The sequence below is a fragment of the Glycine max genome, chromosome 11 (assembly GCF_000004515.6).
Source record: "Glycine max cultivar Williams 82 chromosome 11, Glycine_max_v4.0, whole genome shotgun sequence".
NCBI lineage: Eukaryota > Viridiplantae > Streptophyta > Magnoliopsida > Fabales > Fabaceae > Glycine > Glycine max.
In genome coordinates, this window is record NC_038247.2 from 8,868,251 (window position 1) to 8,895,982 (window position 27,732).

Sequence of the window (27,732 nt, forward strand, 5' to 3'; positions counted from 1 at the left end):
AGTTAATTTTGATTTTAAATGTTGAGAATAGTCTCACATTTAACAAACTTAATAAATTTAATATTAAAAGTGAATATAATTTTAAAACTATCCCTTTATTATTTCCATATTTAATTGTGCCAAGTAAGTTTTGTATGGTGTAACTATCCATTTTATTTAGATCAACATTGATAACAAAATGATCAGGCATAGAGAAAGAAAAAATGGAAAGAAAATGATCCCAAAGACGGATCCGGAGAAAGAAAAGAATAAAAGTTGCAAGTGTGTGGAAATAAAAAAAATGGAAAAACTAAAGAATTTCAAACTGAATGCATATTTGTATGTCTGTCACTAACTCAATCCTTATTGAGTTTATTTTTCATGTCTTTATTGTCATCACAAAATCCCAAATCTTCCCTTAAATACAAGGCTTTCATAACTTTGGCAGAAAAACCAATCTTTTTCTTTAAACTTGGGATTGGACTCACCAAATCAATTGTTTACACATGTAGTAAGAACGAGAGAAATTAAATATTTTTTTCAGCATTAGCAACAACAAAGTATTATATGAAATAAAAATTAGATCAAAATTATTAAAAAATAAAAAATATATAAATGTTGCATACACGAATGTGACAAATGAAGAAAATCCACTCACTGAATGAGTTGGTTATGGTGAATTCGTGAATGGTTAAAGGGTAAAATCTAAACGTATGCAAGGATTCTCTGAAAGCCATGAAATTTCCTTGAGCAGTATGTGTCGTCATTTTCTGAACAAATTCAACTTTGATATTCCCTGATTTACAACGGCCACCGTCACTGTCAAAATTTGGCCACACAACCATGAATGAGGAACTTAAAAAAGAGGAGAAGAAGTAAAGCCAAAAGGGTGATGAATGGAAAAATGTCCATTTGGGTGAAAAAAATACATTGCATTTTGTGCAGAGATAATCACAAAGATGAAAATATATCATATTCAAAGCTTCTCCTTTGACTCCGTCCTACTTCCATCTCCATAAGTTATCTTGAATAGGAAGAAGACTCCTTGGATATTGTTTGTTTTGTTGTCACTAGTGAAATCTCGACAAATACCTTTGAAGGCTAAAATAGTGGGAACACTTTTGACTCTTTGTAATATGTTACTGATTTTAAACAAAAGATAAAAATAGAGACCAAAGCACTTATAAGAAATTGTATAGATTATTAAGTGTAAATTAAGGGTAGAAACGAAAAGTAAAAGTAGAGACTAAGGAACTATTACAATAAAATTATATAGATTATAGATGAGAATATTAAAAAAACTATTAATGAGAACATTTTTAAGTGTGCTTCTTCAACAATAGAGCTTTTATGGGTTTTTTAAAATCTTTTATCTCCTTCAGTATATCATTTTTATAATTATTTAAAAATTAAAAGGATTTTTGTGGTACAAAAGATTTCTTGTAATAATTACCATAATTTTTAGAAGCGTGATATTTTTATAGAGTCGTGCTTCTAAGAACTTGAATGTGATAAATATTAATTTTCAACACTCTACACTAAACTGATGGACAATAAATGCAAGATAGAAGTAGTCAAATTAGAAAAGACAGCATATTGAAATGGACACAATAGCCCATTCATAAGGGACGCAATGAGTTATGGCTTCAAATGGTTAAATATGACAAACAAATCATATGAATCTAACAAAACTTACATCTTTTTTATCCATTCTGTAAAATTAAAAAAATATATTTAAAATTATAAGAGTTAATAAAAAAAATAATAAAATGAGGTTTGGATAAAAAAGTAAAACTAATATTTTTTATCTTTTAATAACTAAAATAATTATAGCTTTAGATTCTCTTATATTAAACTTTTTTGTAATAGCATTTTCTCATTCTCATTTTTGGATTTAAATAATAAATTTAAATTTATACATTGATTTTCTAATTATTTTTCTTTTAAGTTATTATTATTATTTTATAATAAATCTAATGACATGTTTAAATGTAATACAATAATAAACATATACTAAAAGTGAGTGATTAGGGTGGATAATTTGTAGGAGAATTATTAAGTTACGAGGAAGACAAAATTAAGAGTGATAAAATAATTATAATAAAATAAGTCAGATTGTTCATATAAGGGTAAAAAATGGCCTAAACCTTAGGTTAAAAAATTGATTAGAAACAATGTTATCAAAAAATCGTTGCAATCTATAAATTATTTGATGGGAGAGTTATCGTTTACTGGGAGGCAAATCAATTGGCAGACTTGTTAGCAGATCATGCTATGAATTATTTGAATTAGTTTCGAATTTTTGATGTAGCTCCGACTTTTATTTGTAATGCACATCGAGCATATATGACCTGTGTTTCTTTTCCTATAGGTTATCCATTAAAATAACACAATTTTTTTTCCTAAAAAACAACCTAAGCACAAATTTGTTGGGTCCATAAAAAAATGTTCTCGGGCTCATTCTCGTTAAATTTGAGCCCAATATAAAAAAGCAAGGTTAACTGGTGTCCGAAAACCCTAACAAAAACCCGTAGGGGGGGAGAAGAAGCTTGGTAGTTGCAGTGCGTTGCATCAATGGGGAAGGCGAAGGGGAAGCACCGTTTGGACAAGTACTACCACCTAGCGAAAGAGCACGGTTACAGGTCTCGAGCCTCATGGAAGCTGGTCCAGCTCAACAACAAGTTCCACTTCCTGGAATCGGCGCGCGCCGTTCTCGACCTCTGCGCCGCCCCCGGAGGGTGGATGCAGGTGGCGGTCAAGAGCATGCCCGTGAACCACCTTGTGATCGGCGTGGACCTCTCCCCCATCGCCCCCGTCCGCGGCGCCATCGCCATCCAGGAAGACATCACCAGGCCCGAGTGCAAGTCCCGCATCAAGAAGCTCATGAACGACCACGGCTGCCGCGCTTTCGACGTCATCCTTCACGACGGTTCCCCCAACGTCGGCGGCGCCTGGGCCCAGGAAGCCACCAGCCAGAACGCTCTCGTTATTGATGCTGTCAAGTTGGCCACTCAGTTCTTAGCCCCCAAGGGCATCTTTGTAACCAAAGTAATCATAATAATCTCATTTTACTTTAACCTATTTATGCTCTAATAATGTTATTGTTTCTTATTCTGATTCTGATGATTGTGATTGTACTGCTTTGCTGTGAGATAGATTTTCAGGTCGCAAGATTACAGTTCTGTGGTGTATTGCTTGAAGCAGGTGATGTGATGATTTATATAAGAATTATTGTGTTTGTGTTTTTTGTGTGGTTTTTTTTGGTGGGGTTGTTGAATTTTGTCTTTGAATTTTTTTGTGTTGTAGTTGTTTGAGAAGGTTGAGGTGGATAAGCCTGCGGCTAGTCGTTCTGAATCAGCTGAGATATATGTTTTGGGGCTTAAATATAAGGCCCCTGCCAAAATTGATCCGCGGCTTCTTGATGTGAAGCATCTCTTTCAGGGATCTGTGGAACCGCAGCCTAAGGTAATAATAATCCAGTTTGTTTTCGGGGATGCTGAGCTGGAAATTTTGGTTTTGTTCGTTTTTTTGGTTCATCTGGTTCCGTTTTCTTGGGTGGTGATTGGCGAATCATTGATGCAGGTGGTGGATGTACTTAGAGATAGTAAGCAAAAAAGGCACCGTGATGGGTAATTACTGCTTCTTTTAAAGGCTTGGTTTGACTTTTGATCTGTATTAGCTTTTCTGTGGCATGCTTTCTCAAATTATTCTGGTCATCATCTTGCAATGGAATGGATAATCTTAATTTTTATCTGCTATATTCATCACAAGCAATATTGCATAACAAACTAATTACCAAGATTGTCAAGATATCCTGAAAAACTGAAAACATTAAGAATGCAAAATAGTTGGCAGTTCAACTGCTTGAGCTGATTTATTGCTATGAATAGCAGACTTATTGTTTCCCATTCCCTTCCCCCTTAATTGCTTACCCTTTCATTGTGGTTTTCTGTTCCAAACATATGGTACTTGTGTTGCTAACTGCTTTGTGACTTCAGCTATGAAGATGGAGACACAACTTTGAGGAAGCTGTCTTCAGCTGCAAATTTCATTTGGTCAAATTCTCCTCTGGAGATCCTTGGTTCAGTCACTTCCATAACCTTTACTGATCCAGCTGATTCACCAATCAAGGATCATGACCTAACTACTGAAGAGGTATTTTTTGTCTAAATTATGTGATTGTGCATCTTTTTGGTAATCAGTGGGGGTTTGAGCAACAATCAATGTGATTGTTTTGCAGGTAAAATCTCTCTGCGATGATTTAAGGGTTCTGGGGAAGCAAGACTTCAAGCATCTTCTAAAGTAACTACATAGCTTGAGTCTCACTTTGTGATTTTTGGCTTATTAAAAAAAGCTCAATACTGATTTTCTCTCTCTCTCTCTCTCTCTCGTGTGTGTGTGTTGGTTTGGTGTCATATCTATTGGTTATGTGTAGGTGGAGGATTCAAATTAGAAAAGCTCTTTCACCAACTCAAAAGCCTGATTCTACCACCACAGAACAGATGGGAAATGAGCCTAAGGTGGATGAAGAAGATAGAATACTCAATGAAATGGAGGAATTGACTTATGTAATGGACCGCAAGAAGAAACGTGCAAAGAAGCTTCTTGCAAAAAGAAGAGCCAAGGTTTTTAGCTTCTTAGCTGCTACTTATTTAGTTGGGATTGGTCACATGAATAAGTTTGGAGTTTGTGTAACATTATTCTTAATATTTATTTGCAGACTATGATAGGATCACATGCTTAAAAAATTATACATGATGTTTGCTTCAACAAATAGTCTTAGGAACCGTACTGTATCAAAACATATTTTTACCCTCTATGTGTCATGACATTCTTAGGTTAATTCTGTCCGTTCCTGTTTAAGTGGATGTTGATGAGATCAAGCTGATCCATTGCTTTAATTATTTGAATCTTATAGGACAAGGCACGAAAAGCAACAGGGATGCAAATGGATGCAATAGATGATGGTTATGTAGATCAGGAGTTGTTTGCTCTTTCCTCTATCAAGGTTTGCTTTAATCTTTTCAACTTCTCTTGGTTTGGAAAATGATATAACCTGTTGAAGTGCATCAACTGCCTTTTCATCGTGAACTCTTTTTTGCCTCTTTAAAACTGCCAAAGTACAGGTTTGTTTTGTTTGATGTATTTCCCAGAAACTACTTTTCCTTTGTAACTTGGAGGTCTAGAATATAATGTTAGATTACTCATGTTGGGCAACATTTAGCGAGCACCTTACTAATCTTTTATCTCTAACTGGACCCATGCACAGCAAACAGACTTTTTAGAGAGTTACATATTTGTTTTTTATGTTTGCAAATGTCCTCTGTAGCCTTTCCTTCATAAGAGAACCAGGCTGAGGCATCTCTACATTTTGAATTGGCTTTATTCTTTCTATTCATTTAATGGTATATATTGTGAACTATGTAACCATGGGTTCATGGTTGAATTTTAATAGCCAGTCATCTTTACATGGTTGAAACATTTTCAACTTGCCATTTATTTTGTTTCTTGGTCATTTTTCTTTGGGTTTCAGGGTAAGAAGGATCTGGTAGCTGTTGACAACACTGAGTATGAAGGTGATGAAGGAGAACTAGAAGACAGTGAGAATGAAGAAACCCATGAAAGCCCAGAGCATTCATCCGGTGACTTAGAAGATTCTGATGAGGAACGTAAAAGGTGATTGACACATTCTTTTGATAATTGCTCATGTTCTGTTATGTTATCACTTATTACATAAATTATGCCTTAATAAGTCATACGATTTCTAATCAATGTTATACTGATATCAGATACAACGAACAAATGGAAGATTTAATGGATAAAGCTTATGAGCGGTTTGTGATCAGAAAGGAAGGAAGTGCAAAACAGAGGAAGCGAATTAAAAAATCTTATGATGCAAAGGACCAACTTTTGGAGGTATGGATTGTTTTTTTATTGATGGTGGTATACTTAGACCTTCACCCTGTTTGAGGTTTATATAAAAGGAGATTAAGAAAATGAGAGATTATAATGTGATTCTTGAAAATCCTCCCATGTTTACTTTTCTGAATTTTTTTGAAGTTCTCCCAAAATATTTAGGGTCTTAATATTTAAACATTTGGAGGGAAGAAACACCATTATTTAATCCACAATCTCTTACAAGTTTCATAAATTTATTCCCCTGACCCTTGCATCCAAACAAAACTTCAGTGTCCCAACTATGAAGCTCACTGCTAATATAAGCATATGTTTTTATGTTTATCTGCTTGTTTAACCAACTTGCCCTCAAGTTCCTTGTTCAATCTCTTTAGGATTGGTATTTTTGTTATGTCAAATATGTTGTTATGGAAGGATGCTTATTTTTCTTTTTTCTTTTCCTGGGGGGTGCAAAATGAATTTTTTTACATTTATATTATGACCTTTTGGCTGTGCAGGGTGGTGAGGATGATGATATTGTTCAATCCAAGTATGATTCAGATGAAGATCAGGGTGATCAAGAAGCAAATCCATTAATGGTGCCACTTAATGATGGGGCAGAGCTCACCCAAGAGGAGGTCATGAATAAGTGGTTTAGTCAGGATGTCTTTGCTGAAGCTGCAGAGGAAGGAGACTTTGAGAAGGATGAGAGTAAAGATGAAATGGATATAGATGAGCCTAAGGAGAAGATATCCATTGCCAAAAAGGTCAAAGAAAATAAAACAGCAGCTCCAGCAGTGGTAGCTCACCCTCAGCCTCAACCATCCAAAGCAGCGGATGACTTTGAAATAGTTCCTGCACCTGATACTGATTCAAGTGATGATTCATCCTCTGATGAATGGGAAGAAGATACTGAAGCAAAAGCTGAGATATTGGCTTATGCTAAGAAGATGATGAGGAAAAAGCAACGGGAGCAGATGCTGGATGATGCATACAACAAGTACATGTTTGATGATGAAGGACTGCCCAAGTGGTTTCTAGATGAGGAGAGGAGACATCGCCAACCAATAAAGCCTATTACCAAAGAGGAAATTGCTGCAATGAAAGCACAGTTTAAAGAAATTGATGCTCGACCTGCGAAGAAGGTGGCAGAGGCCAAAGCACGGAAGAAGCGTGTTGCAATGAGGAAGCTTGAGAAGGTACGGAAGAAGGCCAATGCCATATCAGATCAGACAGAGATATCTGATAGTTCGAAGAGGAAGCAAATTGAACAACTATATAAAAGGGCTGTTCCCAAGAGGCCTAAAAAGGAGTATGTAGTTGCAAAGAAAGGTGTCCAGGTAAGGGCTGGCAAGGGAAAAGTCCTTGTTGATCGCAGAATGAAGAAGGATGCTAGGAAACATGGAATGGGTAAGGCTGGAAAAGGAGGTTCTAAGACGAAGGGCAAGGCTCCAAAGGGCAAAGGATCTTCAAAGGCCTCTGCTAAGAAAGGGAAACAGAGAACTAAATGAAAATAGGTTGATACGTGAAGATCGTCGAAGTTCAAAATCATGGGCTTTTTCTTATTTTCTGTGCCCGAATTTTGTTTGTTCATTTTTTTTCCGGCTTTTTATTGTGCAATTGATATTAGAAATTATTGAATTGATCTGTTTTGTTCTTCAGAGGCAAATCTTAGTTTAAATGAATTTTGTCTTAATCAGCAGCTAATAAAGTTAATTTAGAAATTGATTATGGACAACGGTATCTTTCAGTGCTCGATTAGAGTTCTGTAGAATTAATTTTATAAAATTGGTTTTAAATCATTAGATGTGATTCACGTACGTATATAAACTTGGTTGAATTATAAATATAAACTAAAACGTGTTTGTTATTTTTTTTACGTCAAAATGTATGTCATACGTACGTGAATTTTATCTTTCGCTGTAGGCTTGTTGCAGTGGCTTTTTTTTTTTATATTTTTTTTAAGTGTTTGGAAGTAGATTATCCTTAACCCACTATGGAAACTTAGTGGTGGTTTAAATTTGATGTCTTTATCACATACGAGAAAAGTATATTATCTTACAATAGTTTAAATGACCCTTTCAAGTTCAAGAGAACATGTGTTGTAATCAAAATAATAATTGTCATGGGTATAAACTGAAACGTGACAAGTTCTTTGATTATTTGTTAGTGTTTGGAGAATTTAGTCCATCTCTACTTCATAAATTTTTATGAGAAATATTTGTAACACTTTTTAGCAGTTTAAGTGAATTTTTTAATATTTGATTTCTATGAATAAAAAAGTTAATTTTTAATACATTATTTATCAATGGTTGAAACTTAATTTTATCGATAATTTTAGTTCGTTTGTATTTATAACAAAAAGTAAAATTAACATATTCATAATTATAATAATATGAAATATAAACCTACAATTATAATTTATATGTAAAATTAAAGGTAGTAGGAGAGCCAATAAGCATTTTTAATTGCTAAATACATGAAATTATTAAGTTGATGATCTTAAAAATATTAAAATATATGGGATTAAAATGTGGATTTAATTTAAATATATTGACATTGTAATTTTTTTTACAGTTATAACTAAACACAAATTATATGTAATAAATTTATTTATTTTTATAATAACAAAAATTTAGAGTTGCTGTTGAATCAATTGAGTTATTATTTCTTCGATTGATATTTATTTTTCGTATATTTTCATTCATTAAATTATTTCAACAGTTACATAATGAGTAATGAGTGAAAAGTGTGAGATATGGAAAAGAGCAAAATTTTGGTAATTGGGGCGACAGGAAACCTGGGATACAATTTAGCGGAAGCAAGCCTCATGTTTTGTCATCCAACATTTGCTCTTGTTAGAGACTCTTCTTTCTCTGACCCCATCAAAGCACAAAAGCTTCATTCACTTTCTCAAGCCGGAGCTACCATTCTCAAAGTACTTCATCTCTCTCTCTTCATTTTTCTGTAATTTAATTTATTGTTTCAAGTTCTTATTCTTATGGTTCAAATTTTGTTCATGGTCAGGGTTCGCTGGAAGACGAGGCCAGCATTGCTGAGGCTGTGAGGTTAGTAGATGTGGTCATTTGTGCCGTTTCAGCCAAACAGACTCTGCATCAAAAGCTTCTTATCCGAGTTATCAAACAAGCTGGCTCTATCAAGGTCATCCATGCAATTTTGTTTCTCTATTTCTTTCTTGTCTTTTTGCGTTAAACCTTGTTTTTTGAGAATAAATTACAAGAGGGTTTGGTCAATGTCAAATGGGAATGGGAATGGGAATTTTTTTCCCACCCTTTTAGTGGTGAACCTTGGAAGCATAACCCATCAAATCCCTATGGTTTATTTCAAAGAAGGCTTTTAAAATTATAGTGGAAAGAGAGCACTTTTGTGCCTGCTTACATTTTTTAACTTTTAACAATATTCTCTAACATGTTTTTTTAACACAATTGAAATATATTAGAAGTCACATTTTTTTGTCTCACTTCTTATTTGATGAATTTGGTCCCTAAAAGTATACAACTGTTCCAAGTTGGTCATTGAAAGTTAATAAACTAAAAAATGTCATTGAAAGTTATAAATTTTCTGATTTATTCTTTGATTCCTATAAATAAAAATAAGATAAATATAAAAGATAAAAGATACTTTTAAGGACTCTTTTTGATTTATTTGAATTGAGGGATTAACTTGATACCACATACATTTTTAGGGACCAAATTAATCATTCAACCTAATAATGATGTGACATATTGACATGTGACCACTCTAAGAGGATATATAATTATTTAACCTGCTAAAATATGTTAGATTTGGTTATGTGATTTAATCTGTATAATCCAACCCACATAACCGCCATCCTAACATGTTAAGGAGTGAGTTGGATTGAGTAATTCTCTCTTTGGATCTTGTGATTTATTATTAGTTGAATTTTGTTTTGTTGAGCATAATGTTTTGTGGACTTTGAATTTAATGTTATTTTGTTACTTCTTACTAAATTATTTAACTTATGGTGATAGCTTTTAAAGAATATTTGAGCTAAGACAATTTACTAGGATATTATTCTTATAATTGTGACATTATATTTAGATTATATATATATATATATATATATATATATATATATATATACATTTCTTTATTCTTTTTTATTTGGTGGATCTGGTAAGTCTTTTTTTTTTTTTGTTTCAACCCAACCCGCAACTCACCAAATTTGTGTTGGATTTTTTAACTCTACCTAGACGAATTCAACCTAATTCAATCTATTTTTTTTAATCAATAATAAACTAACGAAGCTTATTAGTGAAATAAATGCTAATTATATTAATTAAAATAAATACTTTAACTGCTGACCTTGCCTTCAAACATAGAAATTATTATATGGTTTGGGATTACTAAGTACTCATGATTTTGGTTAATCTTCACTTGAAATGTAATCAAATTTTTTAATCTACAAGAAAAAGTTAATAAAACCTGGACTAAGTGAGGATTAGCTCAGACGGTCTCGGATCATAAAATAATTTCTTTAAAATGTTGATTTCCGACCTTGTTGATAGATGAACTGTTGTTGAGAAGGATTATCCTTCATCCCTCGTAGCATCATTAAGATATATGTAGCCAGTGTTCTCACTATCCATCTGTGTATTGGTGAAGCATCATTTCCTTAAGTTATTTGAGTTGTTAAATGTGTTCAATAATCTGTTATTAATTAATTGTGGTTCTCAGAGGTTCATTCCATCTGAATTTGGATCAGATCCTACCAAGGTTCGAGTATCTGAGCTTGGAGATGGCTATAATTTCTATGCACCCAAAGTTGAAATTCGTAGACTTGTGGAGGCTGAAGGCATTCCATACACTTTCATTTCATGCAATTTCTTTATGAGAGTTTTGCTTCCTTCTCTTGCTCAGCCAGGCTCAGATGCTCCTCCAAGGGACAATGTCAACATTTTTGGTGATGGGAATACAAAGGGTCTGCTCCATCATTATCAATCAAGACCATTGTTTGTTATTCTTTCACTTGGTGCTCTTTTGCTTATTCACGAATGGTTTCTTTGCAGGTGTCTTCATGAAGGAAAGTGATGTTCTGCATTCACTATCAATGCAGTTGACGACCCTCGCACGTTAAACAAAGTGTTGTATTTGAGACCCCCAGGAAATGTTTGTTCTTTGAATGAGCTGGTATAGATGTGGGAGATTAAGATTGGCAAGAAGCTTGAGAAATTGCATGTCTCTGAAGGAGAGTTGCTCCAGAAAATCAAAGGTATTATAGTAGTATCGGCAACTTCACAACTTATTGTCAAGAATATAGGAGGCTTGAACAATCATCTCGTACAATAATTATTATTATATGGTATGGGATCATCACATGTCTATAGTCTTGACCAATCTTTACATGACATATAATTGAGATTTTCAATTTACGGAATTACGGAAAAGAGTTAATAACATTTGATTACATGTTAAGTGGAGACTGGTCAGAACCATAGTAATCACTATATATAATAGTTTCTGTGGATATGAATGTCTTTTCTTAAATATATGTATACAACATCTCATTTTAAAAAGAAAAAGTGAGGAAAAATGCTAACATATACGCCTGCATTTCTTTTATGGCATTGCAGGGACATCTTTCCCTGCCAACTTTGAAATGCTCTTTATATATTCTGCTTTCGTAAAGGGAGATCACACATACTTTGATATTGAGTCATCCTCTGGCGTGAATGGTACACAACTGTATCCACATCTGAAATATACCACAATAAGCGAATTCTTAGACACACTAGTTTAGACTTTGTTTGGGAATGTCGGGGAAGTGCGCAGTGCACATATTCTTGAGTTGAGAATTTGCATTCTTTCTATGTTGTGTTTCCTTTATATTTTTCTAAACACAACTTAAGAATGTATGACTGTGTTGAACAAATTAATAATGCAATACCCTGCTCGGTTTCTTGCCTGCTTCTTGACTTCCTTATTATCCTGAAATTGGCTACAAGTGTCAGACTGGTTGGCACAAAATTAGCTAGAATCTTACATTGTACAATAGTGGAGCAGGATAGAAATTTAGCATGGAGCTGGTTGTTTTCTGCACTTTGGTTGTTGAGATATTTACCATGTACTATATTAAGTAATGACTAATTGCACCGGAAAGAAATGCAGTTTCAAGAAATTCGCATTTTCAAAAAGAAAAAAGAAAAGAAAAAGATATGTGTAATTTACATATCTAAGAGCATGTAAAAAAACCTATTTATTATAAAAATTAATGTGTATTTAGATTGCAGACTTTATTTTGAAAAAAATATTTTTTCCATCTTTCTAAAAATATGTGAGAAAATAATTATTTTAAGTTTAGGACCACATATTTTTCAAGTGAGACAATTATATTTAAGTAAAAAAATTCATAATATAATAAAGTCTTTTTCATAGCTTAAATCGAAAACTGTCTGAGGAAAATGTTGTATGTACTACTTAAACTAATTACCTGTTAGTAAATCTAGCTGACTTTAATGGTGAACACTGATTTAATGAAGTAAAATAATAATAATAATAATAACTCTACATGTATGTGTTACATCTATACTAAAACTGCACACTATAAAAATGACAATATATCACTAGTTTCTTAAGTGTGGGTTTAATGTTCGATTTACCATCAATATAGAGATTTTCATATTATCAACTAATTAAAAAACACTCTAAATATATGTTTTAACTAATTATTATAAAAGTTAATTTTTAATTATAACAATTCTAACTTTTTTGTTTTAGTAAAACAGTTCAATTCGTTTCATTGATAATAAATTGTGCCGCCTTTGCTAAAGGATGAACAATATAATTAATTAGCTTGCCTCCTAACGAAACTTATTTCAAAGTTTGGACAAAAATATAACCTGTGTTTGCACAACCTGATAATGGCCCCTAATTCAATGTTTGCTATACAATTTGCTAGGATTCCTTCTACCATATCTTGACAATCAGACTCTAAAATAGCTTTGTCATACCCCATTTCAGTCAGCCAATTAATAGCTTCAAGAAAAGCCATTGCTTCTGCCTCTACTGGTTTTAGAGAACTTAGGAAAAGTGCTGACTTTGCACTAATAAAACAACTAGAATCATCCCTCAAGTAAAGGCCTGCTACAAACTTACCTTTACTTTATTCGGGATGTGCAATTTCCATAAGAACTTCCATAATATAAAAATATGCTGACCTTACTGAGAATCTCCCATCCTTGGCCAAACTCCACACTAGAGCATCATCCCCCAGATCACGCTGCTGAAGCAAATTACCAGCAAGCTCCAGATTCCAATGTTTGGTCCTATCATCAACAAGATCAGCTACACAAAAATGTTCAGTACCTGAGAAGCGTGGATGCTATGCCACACAAGACTTGGATTATGGCCTAAATTGGCATCCAAAAAGACCCCTTTTGGGTAAATATTTGGCTTTGAAGACTCTAGACACCATAGCATCTTGATCAAAAACAAATTTCCATTTTCTTTCTGCACTGCTAACCGATCCCACCCCAACCAATTTATCCACTTTCCTGAACTCCTGTTACTGCCCCACCAAAATGAGTTGATCATTATCTGAATTTCCTATACTGACCAATGATTTATCTTACTCCAAACTCTGTCTTTTAGATAGTTGAAGACAGCCCGCTTCCTCCTCCCAACCATAGAGGGCATCCCCAGATACTTGCCTGTTCCAAGGCACTCAGAAACTCCTAGGATAGACTTCACAATCTCCTTAGTATCTTCAGGACTGTTTCTACTATTTTTTTTTTTATTCTAGTTAAATTTAAATAATATTTAAACTAAATAAATATCTTTAAAGTAAATACATGAAGTACCAAAGTTTTAAACAAATGCATCAATCACTTAGCTATACAATAATGTAATTTTAATTCAGATTTGATCCAAGTTGTAAGAGGAACTGTGTCTTCCTGGGTCCGGTAGTTTTAAGGAGTGAAGGACCCAAGTCCAACACAAAGCGAATAGGTTTGGCCAGATTGGGTCACCAGGCCTCACGAACCTCGTACCGAAGAAGAGGCAAATTGCTAACTGGATCTCCCTAAAACACTAAATACCCTGCTGATATATTTGATATTTTTTTCTTCCAAAAATACCCCTTTCCAGAACGTACTTTTGCCCAGTATATTTCGGAATTTAGATTCTATTACTTAAGAGTTGAGTTCTACAATCCTGACGAATGACATGTTCATCTGGTAAGGAGAAGGATGCTTTCGAAGACCCATTTCATAGATGTTATGTTTAGATAGATGGTCACCTTAGAAAAGTAAAGTCCTTATTTTATGTATAAGTTAATCTTCAATCTCACCTTTCACTTCCTTTAAATCTACTAGTTAAACGTGAATTACTTGTGAAAATTATTTGATTAAAAAACAAATATAATATCTCATGTGTTGTTTTTGTTGTTTCTTCAACTAGAACTAATGAAATTTCATCTCGATAATTTACAAAAAAATTTAACTACTTAGATTATCAAGATAAAACTCCAATTATAATTGGAGAATAATACAAACACCATTTTAAATTACACTAATGTAAGTCCAACTCTAAAAGTTTTACGCTCATTGATTTTATTATCATCCAGCTGTTTCAATAAACTTTGATACCAAATCCTATTTATCTATTTCTATTTAATCTTATCAGTAAAAAAAGAAGATTATTTAACCTAAAGGTTGATATTAATCTCAACATTTTATTTAATTTACCACCATTGCTGCAGCGAAGTTGGTTTGAGTTAGGTTGCCTACTTAAAAATTTATTAGCATCTATTTTCCTCAAAAAAGAATTAAAACATTACTGTTAGTCACCCCAATTCTATCAACCAACTATGGATAAAAGATACCCCCAACATTATTTGTAAAAAATTGACAACCGAAGAATTACGTGATTATTATTATTATTATTATTATTATTATTATTATTATTATTATTATTATTATTATTATTCCAGTTAGTGTTTCGTTTGTTTTACCAAAAATCGTATTATAGAGAGAGGGGAAAAAGCAGTGGTAGGTTGCCATCAACACCCTTATGCCCATTGGATTAGGTGGCTGGTCACACATGTGACCATCGCGATCAACCTTTTCATTTTTATTTTATTTTTCTTTTTATTATCATCTATATAGTACTTTAAACGTGCAAATGCAGGTGATTGAAGTTAACAGGTATTAATATGATCTTATTTATTCTACGGAGCAGTATACAACCAATATATGTTATGTACTCGAAAAAAGAAAAAAGAAAAAATCATGACAAAGGCACTCCGAGTGACCTAATCCACCAACAAATTATAATGGATGATCGATCTGGTTTACATCTCCATCTTTAGATTGCTAGCTTCAACTAGACCTGCAAGAGACATAAAACAACACATTGTTTTAGAATTCACATTCAGAAGTAGCCCAGTTCAACAACTTTCTATATCACCAATATTTTTGTATTGCTTAAATTAAGGGTGATTGTGTAGTAATGGCCAAAAAGTCTCAAGAAAACGATTGATCCTTGGCTCATCATCCAAAGACCTTAATTAGAAGAATTTCAAAAAGAGAAGCTTCCTGCTCTTTATACCTATTTTATTTCACTAAATACATTTCCAACCTCACAAGTAAAATTTGTCTTGTATCACAAACAACTTAACAACTTGTTATATATAGCAATTCGAACCGTTTATTTTTTTTTATTATTATTTTTGTTATATGATATATGTCCGTGAATGATGCATTGAGTCAAGCAGCTAAAACCTTTACCGCCACTTTGTAGGAGTGAAAGTTGGGGGAAAGAAAGGGACGTAATAAGAAGCAAATAAAATAGACAACTGGCTTGATGGGTGAATGATTAAAAGATCCCTTTTAAAAAAAATTCCTTCATTTTGATGGAAAAAGGACTTATCAGTAATCTGTGGGGCTCTCGGGTCTCTATCACCCATGAAAATCCACTCTGCTTTGCTTCTACTTTCTACTTTTAGGATATCAGGCTAAGGAAAAAAGTGATTTTGACAAGTCACAAATTTGTAGCTACCTGTAAATGGCTGAGAAGGAAAAGATGCTGTTCGCCCTTGATCAAAAGCAACGTTGTAAAGGCTTTGGAAATCACCACCTTCCCAATTTGAGGAGGGTAGAATTTGCTGCAGTGCAAAAAAATTCAGATCAATATTTGGACAAGACTAATCATTAGAAGAACATTACATACACAAGAGAGGGTAAAAAAACCTACAGTGAAACAGGACGAGTCAAGAAACGTTTCGGGCAAAGGTACAGGGCTAGTACTAATGTTCCTTCGGAGTCCCATGTTTGGAGGGCTTATCCCCATGTTGTTTATTAGTCCACCACAGCACGATACAAGTTGCTGCGCTGAATTAAATGGTAGATACGAAGGGTTGTTACTCATACTCATATCTAATGGCATCCCAATGTTTGGAAAACTTTGAGCACAAGAAGGAAACACCTGTGGGAATTGAATCAAATCAAACATAAGAGTTATGTCATTAAAAATAACAAGAATGCATAAACAAGTTCAAAATTCTAATCTTTTCACTATTTGAATATAATTCGACCAAGGTTTTAAAAAACAATCCACCACCCAGTATTTTTTTTTTTTTGTTGTAACATCAAGGCTTTTTTTTTTAATTATAATTATACTGGCAGCATTTATCCGTAATTTCTCATAATATCAAAGGACACTAGGAAACCACAACCATTATTTAATCGGACTAATAGAAGAAAAAAGTGAAAAAATTGTGTTATCAGCAATGACCTTACCTCTTTGGTAAATAGTTCGTCAAGGTTGAAGTCAAGCCTTGGGTTTACAGCCGCTAATTTCATTGACAAGAACTGTATGTGCCAATAAATACAATAAAATAAGTCACGTGAACTTCAAAAGTTGAAAGCATATTCCAACAGTAGACTAGTAAATTAATTTGGTATGGAGCAATAATATTTAACTAACGAATAGGAATGAAGTTGGAGGGAGTAACTAACTAACTCTAACCTCAACTTGGCGTTGAAGAGACTGAACATAGTTAATAATTTCATCAAGCATTCCAGCTTTCCCTGCAACTTTGTTGCAACCCGGTACTAAATCTTGCAAATACTTCATTCTCTCACTAATCTTCTCCCTCCTAACCTGCACCAAACAAAACATTTGCATTAAGTAGAGAGAATCAAAACAAAACAAAAACGCTTTAAGAAAATTATACAATATACTATCTCCATTCCTTTTTATAAGAAATAAGCTATAGTATATTAATTAATTTTTACTCACTCTTTCAGCTAAGCTATGACTATCCGTGGCTTGTCCACGACGCGCTCGGACATGAATGTACTCTGGCTTCTGATTTTGAACCTCGGAGCCTTTCGAATTATCCTTGGAAGTCTCCGCAGAGGTTGTTTCTCTGTTGTTGTTTTTATTTGCGTTGGATTTGCCATTCTTGTTGCTGGTTTGCTCTGTTACTTTGGATTCTCCTTCTTCACCACTTGCTTTGACTCTCTTGTCCTGTTTATTATCACTCGCCGCAACAACCTAAACAAAACAAAACCTCACCGTTACTTTACCGTAGTCCATAGCATACTCATAACATAACCTCGATGGTTAGCATTTTTTTTTTTATCTGGAAAAGTAACAGCTAACATTGACATCTAAAATAAAAAAAAAAGTACTACTACCTTGGAGTTCTGAGGTTTTCTCTTCTTAGTGTTTTCTTTCGCACTGGCCATGTTTTCCTTGGGTGAAACCAAGTCTCCGCCTCTGCTACAAGTTGGCGAAATGGTGGGTAGAAAACCGGAAGAGGATCCGAATCCGGCGTCGAATTCGGGCCAGACACCCGGGTCGGGTTTGACGGAGTGAGTTAGGACCTCGCCGAGCGCGGAATCAGCGCAAATATTCATGACCAGGCCCTGACTCTGAGAAGAAGAAGAAGAAGAAGAGAAGACGGCGTTAACGTTAACGTTAAAGTCCGTTAAGTAGGGTGGTTGGTTGTTCTGGAGGTGTTGCTGCCACTTGATGGTTGCTTCCCGTTGTCTTTCCAACACTGTCATGTCCGAACAGGTGGCTCCTAGATTCCCCGAAGTGTTGAGACAATGCAACATGGTTGGCTGTTGTTTGTTATTCTTAAGGATTAGGCACGGCGTTGTTGTAGTTGTAGTACGCGGTGTGTGTGTGTTTGGAAAACAAAAAGAAAAAACGACGTAGGGTCAGAGTGTGCGAGAGAAACAGAGGAGGAGGAAGCGTGAAATGTTGTTAAGGATGAGGAGAGGGATAGGAGTGGGTATATATAAACGTGGGAAGATTATATTATATTTGTTTCGTTTTGAATAATAATAAATAAATATGGCCGCAGATCGACGGAATCTGGCCGGAATAATTAAGAGAGAGAGAGAGAGAGAGAGAGGGCCCTCCATAACCAAGGCTGTGGGCTTTGGGCCCCACTGATATGACCGCCACGTGGGCGTGTCCAACACTTCAAAAACGGCAGCGTTTTACTTTTACTTTTCTTTTTCTTTTTCTTTTTTTTTTTTATTTTGCTTATTGCATTGGTTGGTATTGGGCCATTGGCTGTGGCACCCTAAAATAAAGGTGTGAAAATCAAAATAGGCTGTCTAACCAATTAAGGTAGTAATGGTTTGGATAATTAAAACATGTATTAACTTGTGGTGAATTGAGGTGATAAGTAATTTAAAAAATACAAAGCATGTTTTTTGAAAGGGTAATAATAATGAAAGAAACTTGATTGGATAGACTGACCAAGTATAATAGGGTATTCATGTCTTTCTGTTGATCAATGTTTTAGGGACTATAAATTACTCGATTGATGACTACTTAAAATGGGTGAGCTTTTAACCTCTGAACCTAATTACAAGTGTGACCCTTAGGTTACACCAAATTGCACTTAATAGAGGTTTTTAGGATTTATTGGGTTCTAATCTGGCTTTAAGATTTTTTTAAGGTCTTTTTTAGGATTTCTTGAGTTCTGAAGGGATTCTAGGATTTCCTAGAATCTTAAGATATGAACAAATTGAAATCATTAAAAAATAAATATTCTAAAATTAAAGCATATATGTTATGCTATTAAATATATTATTAGCCTAAGATTCTCTTCTATAATGGTTCAAGGTCTTGTCCTCGGCCCCTTCTAAATGTAGCAATCCCTTTCTTCCTTGAACTAACCTTCTCAATCAACTTTCTAATTAATAGAATTCTATAATAATAGTACTTTCATAATGATTGTTGCTTTCTAATCTCTGTTATTCTTCATACAAATACTTTTGGTGTTAGTATCGTCAAAGAATGTATTGATTTGTCCAGAGTCAATTAATCTTTGTGCCTAGCTTTCATATTTTATTTGCATCTCACGTCAAAGGTAAGTAAAATAAAAGTTTGTATTTATAAAATTCTTTTACAAAAAAGTGTACAATAAAAAGAGAAATGTATGATAAAATAATTGATGTGATTGAGAAAAATAATATTACAAAAATTATTATATGAATAGCATAACTCAAGTGAAATTAGCTATAGAAACACCTAAATGATGTGCTTGTTTTTCATTCCAACAGATGAGAAAGTTCTAGGACATACTAATGTTGAATTATGAATATAAAGGTCTATTCCAACAAGTTACTCATGTTTGATTAAGCAACCACGAAGTCTACATATACATTTGAGGTTAGACTTTAAAGAAAGGGATTGATGGATTAACAAGGTTACAAAGAATAGCCTGTCTACATAACATAATTGACCTTCTACTTAGTTGCTAAACAAAACAGATTTTTTGGTTTTAGTGACTTATCAGGGATATTAATTAGTTATTGTAATGGGACAAATTAAGCAGTCAAGAAACCACACCTTATGCTATAATAATATGTTGATGCAATCTTAATGATACAATTTTGTTGTTGGGTAAAATCCCAAGTATTAGGACAAGGCTTAGCAAGAGTGTCATAATTTCCACGATGCAGCAGCCACTTGACATTAACACTGTTGTCTAAATCATGCTTTGCTTGCAAAATTGTGCTGCGATTTGAAGCTTGAAGCAATATCGGAAGGTAAAAGGTGACCAAATATATATAATTTTGAGATTGGTAGGAACAAGTCCAGAGAGGATGAAGGCAACTTCCATTATCACCAAAATGGGCCCTCACTAGACTTCCCAATCTCTCTCTCTCTCTAACTTTATTTTTAGTTCAAGTCACTTTCAACTCTATCTCTCTCTAGGTCCCCTCTTCCTATCTACCCAGTTGCATATATACACTTCAAAATGACCCAATACCATAGCTAAAGGCAAAATGGGCCCTCCTTTCTCGATCTCATTTCCTCTATCACTTTCTTTGTGGTATACATCAACACAAAAACTATGTCCCCCCCTCCCTCTGTTTTTCTAGTGAGTCTTTCTTTTTGGTTTCTCAAGTGCTTTCCATCCTATATTCTCTTTGACTAACTCTCTGTACACACTATAGACTGAGTGCATTTATCATCAAGGCATGTAGTAGTACCTTACACCCTGTCTAAACTTTATAGTCAATTTGGCAAATGCCATATTCTTCATGCATGACAGTGTAACCTAAAATAATTTTTTTTAAAAATATTTTACTTTAAATGAGATTATTATATATAAAATAGGTCTTTTTTTGCCAACATACATAAACTTTTTGTCTAGATATGAGGCCTTATTGGTTTTTTACTTTATAAAAATTAATAAAAAAAATATTTTTTTTATTGATGGGCCTAAGGTTAAATTTTAATTGCTTTATTCTTGGACTGATTCTTTCTCCCGCTTTTTTCCCCTCAAAATGTCATTCATCATTAATCTCTAAAATTTTGCATAATTCTACTTTTATTTTAACTTAAAATTTTAGTTTAACTACAATTCATTAGTATTTTAGTGTAAGAAGTTGTTATGCAAATGATGAAGATATCACTGCCTTAAGTTGTGTAATTTCATGCAACAATATAACAATACAGCATGACAGTTTGAGGTATATTAATGTAGAAGTTGTTTTTCTACTCATTTCGTTTTCTACTGTAGAATAATAAGTATCTCTATATGCATCTTTTATTGTTTTTGCCCCTTTCATGGCTCACGCATATTTAAAAATATTCATAAAATGTCTCACCTGGCACCTGCTAATATATTGGGAAAATAATTGGAAAGGATAGCTTCTTATCTTATCCAGCTGATATGTATGTATATACTATACGAATCAAATTAATAATTGAGGGAGGAAGCAATGGAAGAGAGCAGCAGATCCAATGTACAGGGAATCCTAGTTCTTGCATGCAGGCCCCTCCTCCCTATTAAATATACAATAATTTAATTTTTTTAAAATATCTTTTTATTTTTTAGATGAAAAAAAATAAGTATTTTTATGTTTTAGTACTCCATTAGTCCACTTGCAAGCTTGAAATAATCATCATACAGATGGGTGCTATGGGCTTCCTTCTCTTATTTAATGCACAAACATGCTCAACGCCTTCACCAAACAATCCCTCTCTACTCATTAAAATGACTTGATCTTACTTTTTATCATAAATATCTGACAATGATACGAACCATAATTCAATTTTATATAAGAAAAAAAATTAAAAGTTATGGATTTAAGATTGTGTAAGTAATTCAAATTTATTAGTTAAAGTGTTTCTAGCTTGACATCTGAAATGGTTGGACATTGGGACCTTGTAATAAAACCAGCAAGTTCTTTAAAGTGCGTTTGGTAAATTACTTTAATTAAGTTTTTATTTGATAAAAAATATAATATAATAACTTCTATCATAAGCATTTAATTCAATAAGTATATAGAATAGTTACACGTTATTTTCATAAAATATCTTCATTTTTTAGATGAAATGTTTACATTATTAGATGGATTTAAATGAATTGCAAAAACTATTATAAAATCATCACTTGTGTCAGTGTCATTGTATTTATTCAATGACGATAATTAAAGGTTAATTAACTAAATTTCAAGCCTTATATAAAAAAAAAGAGTAATATCTCATCTGCGTGAGTGAAAATAATATCCTTGACTTGGAAGTTATAATTTTATTATCTCCACTGAATAAATAAATCAGTAATAAAAATGAAAAAAAATTGACTCTTCCTCAATTCCAAACTCGTGCGTCTTGAGTCCTCCTTTTAGTTTGCAATAAAAGAAAATTATGAAATATTTTAAGGATAGAATTAAACTTTTTGCTTCGTTAATTTTTGTCACCTTTATGTATGTACATCACGTGGACCACCAAGCACATAGACTAATGAACGGGAGATTGTTTTAGTTTAATTAAGGTTTTTGAGTTTCAATCACATTTGTAATAAAAAAATTAAAAGAAAAACTTTAGTTCTCATAGTTGTTTTACTCATCTCGACTCAATTTAGTTAGATATTTAAGATAATGTTTAATTTTTTTACTGCATATAATGTTTAAATATTGATAGTCCTATCTATTATGTATAGCATGATTTCCTTAATTACTGGAATTGCTTATTTTTAGCTTTCATTTCACCCCATTATACTATACTCAAAATAGAAGTGTAATAAGACTTGTAAGTCATAATTAAAAAGAAAATAAGATAACAGGTATGCTTATTTGGAGTCCAATTTAATTACCAGTGGAGACTAGAAGGGAGTTAATTAAATTAAGACATACATAATGTGTTATGCATGGTGAAGAGGGTCTCAATCCCTTTATTTATTTCTGATGTGAGAAGTTGAAGTAGGCACAATCAGTGTCCCCAGCTAGTAGGAGCAATGAAAATGATGGAAAGGTATCTTTCTTTGTGATAGCAAAGCATTCGAACACAATATATCTCACACGCGTTTGGAAGCCATTCTATTATATATTTCCATCTTTTTTTCCTTTTGACCCATTACACATGGAATATATAAAAACACCCACCAATTAAAAAACCATAATTTCACCAAAAGTAACTTGTACAACAGTCAGTTTTGGATTCATAGATATTTTTAAAGCTTTCTGTGTTGGTGTTGCTGCCTTGCGTGTAAATTTAAATTTGACCGTTATTGTCTAGACCGTGTACAAGGTTAGGCCATCTAGGTGGCTGCAGGTTTCAAATTTTTTAATTGTTTGTTTTATATATAATTAGATAATAAACTTTTTCATACATAAAAAGTTATATTGGAAATTTTGTTAATTTATTTATATTGTTAAAAATATCCAATATCAATTTAATTTTTTACATGATGAAAGTTATTCATTAATAAAAAATGATAGAATAAAAAAACTAACCTAATTTATCTTCCTATTGTCTGTGTTTAATGTTGTGATTTTGTGCGTGCCATTTTGTTTCACATGCAAGTAAATGTATAAATAGTAACAATAATGTTTAAAATAATTTCTTATAGACTTGAAAACTTTTTTCACCTGTAACCATTGTTACCACGGCAAAAAAATTAATTAAATGATTTTTTTTGAAATTATTTAACTCTTATCTAAAATTGATAATATTATAAGATAAAATTGAATGAATTAGTTATTGTATCTATTGAGAATAAAATAATAGAATTACTAGATTATAAAATTTTAATAAATAATTTTAAAATTAAAAAAGTAGAAAGTTAATATATTTATGTAATATTAAGTCTCTTTAAAAATGGTGCCTAGGGTCCCAAAATTCATATACACTACCCTGATATTGTCCTTACCATTTTTACTAATTGATTCATATAAAAATTAATACACATGTGAAAATTTATGTTGCATTAAAATATATAAAGGTTCCACCAATTAACTCATAAAATGTTTTTACAAATGTGCTTAAAAATTATATAAAATAATCAAAGTATATTTGTGCAGATATAATCAAGTTGAAATTATTTTTGAAAATTTGGACTGATATGGACAAATATGGTAATTATCTCACGAGAAAGAAATGATAGCAACACAGCATGTAACATTTTTTTATTAGACTCTTTATTATTGACTGAAATTATTATAAATTATAATTAAATTTTTGTGGATTTTATTTCTTATTTAATGAATTTTACTCATAATTTTTTAAACTTTAATAAATATTAACCAATAAAAATAATATACAAAAAGTTTGTCAAAAAGTATATTACTAAAATTTCTCTTATCTCATTGATGCTATAACTTAAATGTGGATAATGTGAACTGATATGGCTTGTGACCATAATTATTTCATTACCCTCTTCCCAAGTTGGTGCATGCAAATTAAAAATGCCTAACTTGTCGAATAATTATAAAGTAGTAAACTGCCATCCACCAAGTGCTTCTTCTTCTTCTTTTTTATTCAAAGGGGCCTAAGCCCAAAGAAACATAATTACAAAAAAATTAAATGTAGGGAAGAAACTCCTGTCGCATCAATTGACACTCTTAACCACCACCTCATGTCATGCCTTGCAATTCGAAGTCATTCATACACCCCTTCCCCCCAACTCTGTCATATATGCAACAATCCACTATAAAAAGGTCTAACTCAGGTTAAATAATATGCAAGATTATTATAAATATACAGTTTGATTCCTATGAATAATAAAACAAAAACAGATACATCTCTCGCTAAGAACTCTAACAGAATTAACTACCTGGCTAATAGAATTAACTAACATTTGAATTACTCTGCAAGAAAGATCATCAACCTGTGCTTCAACAGGGCCCATTGGATTTGTTATGGTACCTTATAAATCTAGTTCTGTCCAGGAGTTCAGTTCCACCTGCAGGGCATAATCCTATAAGGACGCTACATGGATTCACCATGTCATTTCATAGATATATCCTCACACACACATTTTTTAGTACACTTTTTTCAACAATATATTGAATAAAATTTTAGTAACACCTACTATTCAATAACTTGTCTCATTTTTATTTAACGAGTTTCATTTATTATTTAGCAAATTTATACAAATTTATTCTACTAATAAATAGTATATCAGAGAATCTGTTGGTAGAATACTGGCAAAAATGTTTCAACGAGGTTCAGTATTGGACCACATTTAAACTGTTCAATGTGCTGAATGCAGATCCTAGCCGAATCACCAAGCCAAGTTCCGACAACTTAGTTATATTGTTGTCCCTTTCGATAGTCTTTTTAACTGTAATGCTAATTGGGCATTCCTATGTTATAACTATTTTAGAGACTAATTCAATTTACAATTTTCAAGTGGAGAAATCCCAAACAATCAATTGCTATAGCAGTGTTGCTGCAGCTTCAACGTGATATACCTGGCACAATGTCTGCTATCTGAGGGAGGAGGCTGAACCAAACTGAAAAGGGTCACTGCAAAGCAGTAAATTAAGCTTTGTGTATAATGAATGCATGCTGGATTCAATAAATAAACAGTTTCAGAACATATACATTAACAGTTCAAGGCATGATGGTGACAAGATTTGACGACCGTCAGATATTTTCAGTTTTGCCTTTGCATATAGTATATCTTCATTATTCAAATCTTAACATCTCTAAGATGCATTGGTATATCGACTTGCAATAAAGAAATTGCTTTGGCTTTTATCATAGAATGCATAATTCATCCTTAGATTCCAATTATTCTAGCTAGCCAGGGAGTTGACCTCCCAGTTAATTAACATCACTTAAAGTGGCTTAGTTGATACGTGGAACCTTGAAAAAGACACTCATATCCCAATTTTTTATTATCTCAAAAGATGTTTCCATATTAATTAACAATGACATTTCTCATATCAACCTCTTTCAAATTCACATATTCTAGAGTGACACTCTTATCATATATATACTACTTTAATGTATTAATGCTTCCAAAATCAGATACATGGAAGAAGGAAACCCATATAGCTTGAGAACACAACTGGAGAAATATACGGATATATGAATGGAGGAATAGAGACAATACCACATGAAGGTTTTGGATGAATCATTGAGAACAAAGACATGAAAGTCCGAGGAGTATGCCATATGTTTGAAAAGATAGAGTTTTTTAGTCAGGAAAATGAGGGAGGGACTCTTGAGAAGATAATGGACCAAATAGCAACAATTGTGACTGGGACTGGAGGGACCATGAGATCTCAAGGATGTGTATACAGTATCTTTGCTACATTAAATTAACATGGCATATGGGCTTGTTCCCATCTCTTGTAGGCACAAAACTTTGCCCGTTTCGTTGTATTTCGACTAGTTTTTATATGCGAACCAACTCATTATGCGTTTGTTTCTCTCAAAACCCCTAGTCTACCTACTAAAGGGATATGTTAATAGGTTCCAAGCTATATGAGACTTTGTTTCTCTCAATATAAATGCACTAACATAAATGATGACCAGTTATTGTTGTTATATATTATTGTTATCTACTATGTTAGCAAATGTTCCGTGTGGATTAAATAAATGGACAAGTAGCAGTTCGAAGTGATCGAGCGAGCTACTTTATCGAACTTCTTTTTGTTCCATATTCTAATGTTTGAAAAAGAACATCATGCTGAGACCAATCACCCCCTATCGAAAACGTCACGAAGATGCACATGTAAGCTGGCCAGCCATCATAATCAAACCCGAATGGTTAATTGACTTATGATTGTTAAGCATGTCTCCCTTCAAGTCATTCATTAATCGATTTCCTCAATTTTTTTTACTTTTGCTGTTGTTAGATCGCAACTCCCTTCCTTCTATTGGACCCCATCTCCAACAAACACACATGTAATGTTCCATTTCCCTTCCAAAACCGTTGTCTCAACTATGTACCTTGAGTAATTGGACGACAACAAGTAATTAAGTTGATAGTCCTCAGAGCCAAGGATAGATAAATAAATAAATCAGTGATATGATCGATATCCATATATATGTGTATGTGTGTGTGTGGGGTCCACACAGTGTAGGTGTTACCGTGTAAGAGAAACGACATCCTCCCCTTGAGTTACAATTAAATGATGACTTGGATTGATATGATAAATTGAAATTGAAAATGCAAAATTCACGTTCATGACACAATAGTAGTACCCCCCAAAATTTTTAAGGTTATGTAGAATTCTGCTGCCGAGAACCCTCTAGGACACATTATTGAGGATGTGGGAAGGAACTATTGAAATATGTGTACTTGAGAGTAAAAGATGGTGGGGGAATAAATAAAGTCATTCAATAATATGATTACGCCTGGTTAGCTGTAAGCAAAGGCAATATGATTTTCCGAGGGCCAGCTGTACTTTGGTGTTGAACATTTAATTTTATCAAGTATATTAATATTGTAACATATGGGAATAGATAGATAGGGTCTGTACACCACTCCCAATGTTGGAATTGTTCTCAATATTAGATATTAGATGCTTATTCATTTTTGAAGTGATTGTTAGAAAAGACGATGGAAAGGTCATGTGTACATTGGATATCAGAGTCCAGAAGGCTTTAATGAATTTTTTGAGGAGCATGAAATGATTAAGGCATAGAAAGGTATATATCCTATCTCCCATCCTCTCTGGTTCACACTAGCTATTAGCTAAGCTAGGCATCAAAGTGAATCTAACATGACTAGATTTCTACTTTGACATCTTCCATTTGCCCAGTATTGCAGCAGACTGAACTAGTGCAATAATCAGATACTTCTTGCAGGGGTCACTCTATCTCTGTCCTATTGTTTGTTTCGTTTTGAAGAATATTTTTTTTTAAAGGAACGCTCCCAATTCCTTTATATTATTATAAACTACTATTTTGAGTTTAAATTGAAGTAATACAAAGACGTATAAAAACATTACCTAGAGCATTTCAGAAAACGATAACTTAAAGGTAAATGTTTCGTGAACAATGACAACGAAATGATGTCCTCCTTTTATTTTAGAGCGTACGCATAAATAAATAAATAAGAAATAGAGATAATTGTATATAGCATTATACATAATATCAATT

At 33.1% G+C, this 27,732-nt stretch overlaps 2 protein-coding genes, 1 long non-coding RNA gene and 1 pseudogene across 6 annotated transcripts; 2 read left to right on the top strand and 2 right to left on the bottom strand.

Moving 5' to 3' along the window:
• Positions 1 to 2,480: 2,480 nt before the first annotated feature.
• LOC100790741 (adoMet-dependent rRNA methyltransferase spb1) lies at positions 2,481 to 7,535 on the top strand. The gene is made up of 11 exons (XM_006590831.4): positions 2,481 to 3,027; positions 3,136 to 3,183; positions 3,286 to 3,444; positions 3,562 to 3,608; positions 3,978 to 4,134; positions 4,220 to 4,281; positions 4,415 to 4,604; positions 4,898 to 4,987; positions 5,513 to 5,655; positions 5,769 to 5,895; positions 6,393 to 7,535. Exons 1-11 carry the CDS (start codon positions 2,554 to 2,556, stop codon positions 7,383 to 7,385), a joined length of 2,490 nt encoding a protein of 829 aa, XP_006590894.1. The 5' UTR covers positions 2,481 to 2,553; the 3' UTR covers positions 7,386 to 7,535.
• Positions 7,536 to 8,617: 1,082 nt separating this feature from the next.
• Positions 8,618 to 11,821, top strand: LOC100796020 (probable pinoresinol-lariciresinol reductase 3; annotated as a pseudogene).
• On the bottom strand, positions 11,340 to 13,659 carry LOC121173026 (uncharacterized). 3 transcript variants are annotated; one of them, XR_005887125.1, is made up of 2 exons: positions 13,074 to 13,659; positions 11,340 to 11,844 (listed from the first exon to the last, which is right to left on the bottom strand). It is a non-coding gene; the product is annotated as an uncharacterized lncRNA (long non-coding RNA). The 3 variants fall into 3 exon arrangements; XR_005887127.1 differs by having other exon boundaries at positions 12,771 to 13,639; XR_005887126.1 differs by having other exon boundaries at positions 12,756 to 13,639.
• Positions 13,660 to 15,046: 1,387 nt separating this feature from the next.
• Positions 15,047 to 18,150, bottom strand: CIB1 (basic helix-loop-helix transcription activator CIB1). 2 transcript variants are annotated; one of them, NM_001353580.1, is made up of 7 exons: positions 17,556 to 18,150; positions 17,155 to 17,412; positions 16,882 to 17,016; positions 16,653 to 16,724; positions 16,108 to 16,338; positions 15,913 to 16,018; positions 15,047 to 15,243 (listed from the first exon to the last, which is right to left on the bottom strand). In NM_001353580.1, the coding sequence occupies exons 1-7, from the start codon at positions 17,976 to 17,978 to the stop codon at positions 15,206 to 15,208; spliced, it is 1,263 nt and encodes a 420-aa protein (NP_001340509.1). In that variant the 5' UTR covers positions 17,979 to 18,150; the 3' UTR covers positions 15,047 to 15,205. The 2 variants fall into 2 exon arrangements, with proteins under 2 accessions (NP_001340509.1, XP_006590895.1); XM_006590832.4 differs by having other exon boundaries at positions 17,553 to 18,149.
• Between the last annotated feature and the right edge of the window lie 9,582 nt (positions 18,151 to 27,732).

Bases quoted from the DNA above. Each gene is read 5' to 3' on its own strand.
- LOC100790741 (XM_006590831.4), top strand. From the start codon at position 2,554: ATGGGGAAGGCGAAGGGGAAGCACCGTTTGGACAAGTACTACCACCTA. The intron at 4,135-4,219 runs GTATTTTTTGTC...ATTGTTTTGCAG, and splicing joins ATGACCTAACTACTGAAGAG to GTAAAATCTCTCTGCGATGA. The intron at 5,656-5,768 runs GTGATTGACACA...TACTGATATCAG, and splicing joins TCTGATGAGGAACGTAAAAG to ATACAACGAACAAATGGAAG.
- CIB1 (XM_006590832.4), bottom strand. From the start codon at position 17,978: ATGTTGCATTGTCTCAACACTTCGGGGAATCTAGGAGCCACCTGTTCG. The intron at 17,017-17,154 runs GTGAGTAAAAAT...TGTTTGGTGCAG, and splicing joins GTCATAGCTTAGCTGAAAGA to GTTAGGAGGGAGAAGATTAG. The intron at 16,339-16,652 runs GTAAGGTCATTG...CAATTCCCACAG, and splicing joins ACGAACTATTTACCAAAGAG to GTGTTTCCTTCTTGTGCTCA.